Raw genomic sequence first — 7,164 nt, forward strand, 5'->3', positions numbered from 1 at the left:
AAGCATTCTGCACCTGGGGGTTGAATGCAATGACTTTATTACGAGAAATAAAAATATAATCACTAGCAGCTATAAAGGGCATTCATAGTAGATAAAGTCGACATATAGATTCTGTTAGATAAGCAGTTAAATTGATTTGAAGGAGGTTTAAATGCATTAGCCAGCATTTTTTAAATTAGTAATTCCCTTTCTATTAAAGTCATCTTCCTGATTTAAATTTAGAAATTATAAGTTTAACCAGGAATAATAGCATAAATAATCTAAATTACTGGTTTGAGTACTAATTATGCATTTAATTATTACGGGGGCTCCAAATTTACAATCTTGGTTTTGCTCTGTTAAGGGCCCCATCCTATGGGCATTCTAACTGATGGGGAGAAGCCTCCAAGAGATTAAAAGTCTTCCACAGATAACTCCCAGAGTATATAAATGACTCAAGTAGAATCTGATTGTTTCCGGAGCGGAGTTATTTGTTTTTCTTTGATAAAGGAAAATGTTGAAAAATGCTTTTACAAAAAAACAAACCAAACCAAACCTGTAAATCAGAAATGGTCAAATGCTACCTAAAGCTTCTTTCCATACTTGGGGCAGGGGGTTGGGGTGGAATATTTAAATACATCTATTAGAAGAAAAAAGAAATTTTTTAAAAAGGGGACATGAGTTAGAAAATTAGCTGTAGGGGACAAACAGACCAGCCATGTGGAAAAGTAATTGAGAGGCTCAGTGGCTGTAAGTGGCAGCCGAGTGCTTGTTTTGCAGAAGTGTACCCGAGAGGGCAGCCTGTTCTTTGGTCATATGATCCCATTTAAATTGTTTTAACTATAGGTGGATTTTTAATCTTCTGTTTCCAAAGGAAGGCATTCCAATAAAACTGAAGCCTTAAAATATTAGCCTGTATACATTCTTCCCTTCTTATCCACAGAAAGATATTAATAGTAGAATTGACTTGACATGGAGTCTTTCTATAGATTGCACACCTTTAATTCCTACCTGTTTTCTATTTTCTCCATCATTCTATACAGTGAGACCTATACAGCGGATTCTGGTAGTAGCAAAATTGCCTTTTGAATGCTGTACGCAGCTAGAGAACAGTGGTTGTGTTCTGTTTCCTGATCTCCCCTCTGAGGCAACAGAATGGCCATGTATTTAGTGGGGGCAGGCACAAATGACTTGGTGATGGTGATGACCTTGTTTAATTTTAGCCCCCATTTTGAGCTCTTGTGTGCTCCTCTTCGGTTAGGATGAAGACTGCAATGGAAAGAACAGTTGCCATGAAAGTGAGTCATCGGCAACCACTGAGGCTGTGCACTATCTTTATATCCAGGTGAGGCCCTGGCGTACAGCAGCTCCAGTAGTTGCTGGTGGGTATGTTTCAGGAGACTAGAGCAAGACGTTGGGCAGAAGAGGACTCACCGGCACTACCAAAGATTGATTGGCCAGAGGATTGCAGTGTGGAGGCCCTTTTCCCCGAGCCGTGCACTCATGCTTTCCTGTACCATAGCAGGAGACGGCATAGGGCAGTGCTGATGGGCTCCGGACTCAGGCTTTGTAAGTTCGCATCCTGGATCCACCAGTCACAGCTGTGTGAGCGCATGCAAGTTTCTTCTGTGCCTGAGGTTCCACATCCATAAATTAAGTAATAGTAGCTATCTCAGTGATGTATGACGAATAAGTGAAATACATGTGTAAAATAATTAGAACCATATCTGAGTTCCATAGATACTAGACGATGCATGTACAGAAACTCTCCTTTGTCCAACAAGTTGAAGAACCTCTAGGGGAAAGGAGCCACAGGCAAACCCGTTCCAATGAGACGTTACTAAAGGGAATCTGTAGGCCTTGGCCTGTTCACACACCTGAGAGGTGGCGTCCTGGACAGTGGTGAGCTCTGCCAGCAGAGGGACAGCCACAAACCGAAGAGGAAAACTTGCCTCCGCCCCGAGTGAACAGGATCATCATTAGTATTTTCAGTCATATCTGCAAGTAGGCAAATCTTCAAATGTGAGATACGATGGAAGAAGGAACCCTCAGATAAGAGAGCATTCAGGTGGTTGTTTTCCTGGGGTTGGAGCTGGCTTTAGGTATTCCCTAGCAGAAATATCTCTGAGGTACCACTCACACAATAAAGCATTTGTCTCCTAAACCACTAACTTCTCAGTATCTACGGTGTGCCATTACTCTTCAAACAATTATAATGATACAAAAGTACATAGAAGAGGTGCATCCGAGGTGAGGTAGGATCGAGGTGTAGGAGTCAGAGGCCTTTGTGAGGCCTGGAGGATGAGTCCGAATTTGTACAGTTATTTTGAGCATGATATTCCTCTCATTTAAAATGAGATATCCTCCCTTTAAATAAAAACAGTAAAAGTAAGATCCTCCTTTATGAGAAATCTCAACTCTGGCCCTGGTTGGACACATATAGGCTAGTTTCACAAATCAGATGCTACATGTCAGCTTAAGATTTAAATGATACTGTATTGTTTTGTGACATGTCTGTACACTTAAGAGGTGAGTTAGAAATTGCCATTATNAAAAGCGCAATGATGGTGCCAACTTGGGCCAGTGAAGCAACATCCTCCACAACTAGACTGAAGAACAAAAGGACAGCAACTTGTCTGTGCCTCTTCCCCCAATTCCCCAGCGCTGTTCCCATCCCCCAATTCCCCAATAAAAAATCTTAAAAAAAAAAAAGAATTGTTCCATGAGGGTAAGTCTTTCTGCCTATGGAAACTACAGTAGTACCCCCTTACCTGAGGGGGATATGTTCCAAGACCCCTAATGGATGCCTGAAACCACGGATAGTACTGAACCCCACATAGATTTATGGTGTTTTTTTTTCTACACATACATACCTATGATAGTTTAATGTATAAATTAGGCACAGTAAGAGATTAACAATAACTAATAGTAAAATGAAACAGTTAAAACAGTATACTGTAATAAAAGTTATGTGAATGTGGTCTCTATGTCTCTTCTCAAAATATCTTACTGTACAGTACTTCCCTTTCTTGTGATGATGTGAGATGATGTAATTCCTACGTGATGAGATGAAGTGAGGTGAATGATATAGGCATTGTAAGTTAGCATTAGGCTGCTATTGACCTTGGGGGCCATTATTAAGTAAAATAAGGGTTACTTGAACACAAGCAACCGCAATACCAGTAACGGTTGATCTGGTAACCTAGACGGCTACTAAGTGATTAGCAGGCAGGTAGTACCTATGCTGGACATAGGGATGACTCAGAACAGAATGGTGGGAGATTTCATCACACTGCTTAAAACAGTGCACAATGTAAAACTTAAGAATTGTTTATTTCTGTAATTTTCCATTTAATATTTTGAGACCATGGTTGACTGTGGGTAACTGAAACCGTGGAAAGTGAAACCATGGATAAGGGGGAGCCACTGCATACTTTTTCTTGATTCTTCATTTGTATCCGGCCTGGTACTCAGCCTATAAATTCTTTCTTCCCTCTCACTGAGGTGTGTTTGCCTGGATGACAAGGAAAGATGGAGTCCTCAGCAGCTGTTGAAACACAGCTTTATAAATCCTCAGCCAAAAATGCCTTTAGTGGAACAAAGTCCTGAAGGTGCGTCTTCTACCATTCTTTTTTGATACGCTTCTTGACATAAATTATTTTAAAGGTATACATAAACCTAAAACTGGGAAGGACTATATGGATCATTTCTTTTACCTATTTTATGCTGAACTATACATAAGACCCTTCATTTAAAGGGTAGTATGTGCATGGAACTGGTTTGCCATCCTGGTTTTTCTAATCTCTACTGATGGGAGTGTCCTTTGGTGTGGCCTCTTTTAGTGTTAAGAAACCCTTCTTATCATGTCACCCTTATTACCATGTAACTGGATTTCCCTGCTGCTCCCTAGCAGTTTAAGGGACCTCACTAGAGATTGGGATGAATCAGGAGACCTGGGCTTGGGTTCTGGCTCTATTGTCCAGTCATTTCCTTACTCTCTGTCTCAGTTACCTCCACCTGTAAACTTGGGCTAATTGTATATTTCTACCTATTTTAAGGAAGACAAGGTGAGGGAAGTATTAAAGTGTCTGCCAGGTAAGAGGCACTTTCAAAACTACTAGTTGGGGCCCCTTCGTCTAATGCTTGAATCATTGTTGGATATCGCAGCTCTTCCTGTGTTTCTGATGCCTCGTTTGTCTCTGGCCTTTTGTTTTATCTCAGATTCCGGAGGACAAGATTACATTGAGACCGTTATTCCTAGCAACCATCTACCCAGTGCTGCATTCTTCAGTGAGACAGAGAGACAGTTTTCCCGCTATTTCATTGAGTTTGAAGAATTACAACTTCTCGGCAAAGGAGCTTTTGGAGCTGTCATCAAGGTATGATATATAGTTGTCCCCAGTCCCTTTTAGAGTTCTCACTCTGTTCCATTTCTTCAGACTTATGGACTTGGCTTCTGTTTGGAGAGTGGGGAGGGAAGTGAATTTGACCATTTGAAACTATGACAACGTTCATGAAGTTAAAGGCTTTAAAGTTACACTGGACACACTAAGAACGCATCATTCCTCTTCCTTGCTTGATGACTAATGTGAAAACTGCGTGATGATAACAGCCCTTCAAGCGGAGTCAAGACCTTTACACAAAGAACATTTCTGTGTCCTGTGGTTCAGAAAGAAAATTCTTCTCTTTTTCTCACATTTGCTGTCAGAGTTGCTGTAGGTAAAAGGGCTGTATGGTTAGAACTAAGATGGAATTCCAACTGGGAAATGGTCCCAGATGCTCTTGATGGCTTTTATTTTCCAGGTCTTATTGAGATGGAAAATTAGTGATATGTTATTAAGGTATTCTGTTGTTAGGTCTTCCTTTCTTTATTCTAGTCTATTTTGGTGACTTATTATTATCTGCCCCTTTAGAAAGAGATTTCAGCTATTTTTATATAATTTAAGTATTTTGTTTGAATTTAGGAGACCCAGATTAATGTAAAATCCATATAAGGTATATGTCATCTTTCACATAAGAAGTAGCTCACCATCAATAGGGCATATACCTGTTTAGGATTCTGAGAGTATTGTTAGGAAGCATTACTAGTATTGCTGTGGAAGGCCTTTTACACCAAAAAAATAAAAAGGATTGGTTTTCTGCGGTAATTGGGCAGAAAGACCATCTTAAGCAAGTTTTACAAAAGGATGTTATAGTATGGAAAATTTTTTCAACTAACTTCTTGAAAGCACGCACATTACAGTTAGGTGATTAAATAGATCTGTAGACAGACAGGATCCTGATCAGGTCATTGCAGTTATCTTTAAGAGGGGTGAATGTTTGAAGTATGGATTATTCCTTTAGCTCAGACTGTAATTTTGATCAAGCCCTTTAACTTAATATTTTATTTTATTTTTATTATTTTTTAACTTCTTTATAGTTTAGATTTTTGAATGCAAAACATTATCAAACTTCCTATCCTTCCAAGAACTTAAAAATGATTAATAAGCTCATAAAGCAAAAATGTCTCAGTAATTTAAGCCCCCACGTTTTTCTTATAGTTTCTCCCTATGAGAACCCCACAGCCCTCACACCCCACCTCTGTTTCCAGGTTAGGTTAGGGCATGCTTCTCATTGGTCTGACATTTTGTTAGGAGTTGAACCCATAACTGTTAATGCACCTTTCCATTTGAATAAATGAATTCCTGGGAGTCCCCACCCCCCAGTCAGTGACTCATAGCATATGTGATGTGTACTGAGACATGAAGTTGAAAGACAATGTTAAGACTTTCTATTGTTTTCCACTCTATTAATAATGTGGCAAGAAAAGAACTATCATGTTTTTTTTTGGAGTATATTTCATGTTTCAGCTTGTGTGCCAGGTGGCTTACAAACCTTGTCCTTCAGTCTCATGACATTCTTTTTTTTTTTTTTTAATGTTTATTGGGGTGACAATTGTTAGTAATGTTACATAGGTTTCAGGTGTACAATTCTGTAATACATCATCTATATATCACATTGTGTGTTCACCACCCAGAGTCAGTCCTCCTTCCATCACCATCATGACATTCTTTTTTTTTTTTTAAAGACAAGTACTTTTTTTAAATTTTTTATTGGGGAACAGCGATGGTCATTAGTAACACATTGCTTTCATGCTACAATGGCATAGTTGACTCTTTTAAGGAGGGCACAACTCAGTGACCCATGTGGGGGGATGAACCGGCAACCTTGGTGTTATCAGCACCACGCTCTAACCAACTGAGGTAACCAGTCACCCCAATCATGACATTCTTATGAAATGTAGGTATTATCCTCACTTTGCATATGAGGGAACTAAGGCTCAGAGAAGTTATGTAATTTGCTTAAAGTTACATACATTCTAAAAGCAGCATCTAGACCCACATGTGTTTTACTCGAAAGCATGTGTTCTTTCCACTACTTCCACACAAAAAAGTCACATGAAACTCCATTTAGTAGTGCAATTGAAACCTGAGCCAAACAAAAAAATGGTGTTCTCTTGTCTTTTGTTTTCAACTAGTTGTCTCTCTCTGCCCATGGCCAAATTGTTGCTTTTTATTACCTCACTTGACCTGCACGGGTGGGACTGGAATGTTCTGGTGAATGACATTTTATAAAAGTTACTTCAGTCAACCCAATTGCATAGTGAAACTGCCCAGCATAAGGATGCCTGGAGACGTGCCTTGGAAACGTTTTCTTGTATTTGTAGTTTATTGTGCTCCTACTGATATCGTTCTAGTTTCAGTACATGTCATCAGTGGTACATCTTCAGTCTTTGTAACAAAATCAGTGGGCAGTAGTTGTGTAAATACTGAGCACCTTTCTCTGTGAGGCCTTCATACAGGTGCTCTTCACCCACCTCATCTCATTAAATCCTTACAGTCATCCTTTGAGGTGAGGAAAATGGTACAGATGCCATTTTATAGGTGAGAAAATTGAGTCTCAAGGAAATTAATTAGTCCAAGTTCACACAGCTTTGTAAGTTGAGAATTAGGGTTTTCATTTAGGTCTGTTAAAATTTTTGGAGTTTAGTGTGTGTTTAGTGACTTTAAGTGTAAAAAAAAAAATCAGAGAAACTAAAATCATCTGAAACCGTGCACTGATTTTAGAAAATAATTATTTTTAGAACAAGGTTAAGAAAACAGTAAGGTTCCCTTAGAAATTTAGATAGCAGACGTGATATTGGAA

The 7,164-nt window shown here is 39.2% G+C and overlaps 1 protein-coding gene across 1 annotated transcript in view; it reads left to right on the forward strand.

The window, feature by feature from the left end:
* The window catches only part of EIF2AK4 (eukaryotic translation initiation factor 2 alpha kinase 4), a 111,286-nt gene that overhangs the window by 38,513 nt on the left and 65,609 nt on the right, over positions 1-7,164 (forward strand). Inside the window, exons 10-11 of the mRNA XM_019644852.1 lie at positions 3,484-3,590; positions 4,201-4,358. Of these exons, the coding sequence (XP_019500397.1) occupies positions 3,484-3,590; positions 4,201-4,358 (265 nt within the window). The remainder of the gene's footprint in view (positions 1-3,483; positions 3,591-4,200; positions 4,359-7,164) is intronic.

Source organism: Hipposideros armiger, unplaced genomic scaffold (genome assembly GCF_001890085.2).
Source record: "Hipposideros armiger isolate ML-2016 unplaced genomic scaffold, ASM189008v1 scaffold_92, whole genome shotgun sequence".
Classification (NCBI taxonomy): Eukaryota; Metazoa; Chordata; class Mammalia; order Chiroptera; family Hipposideridae; genus Hipposideros; species Hipposideros armiger.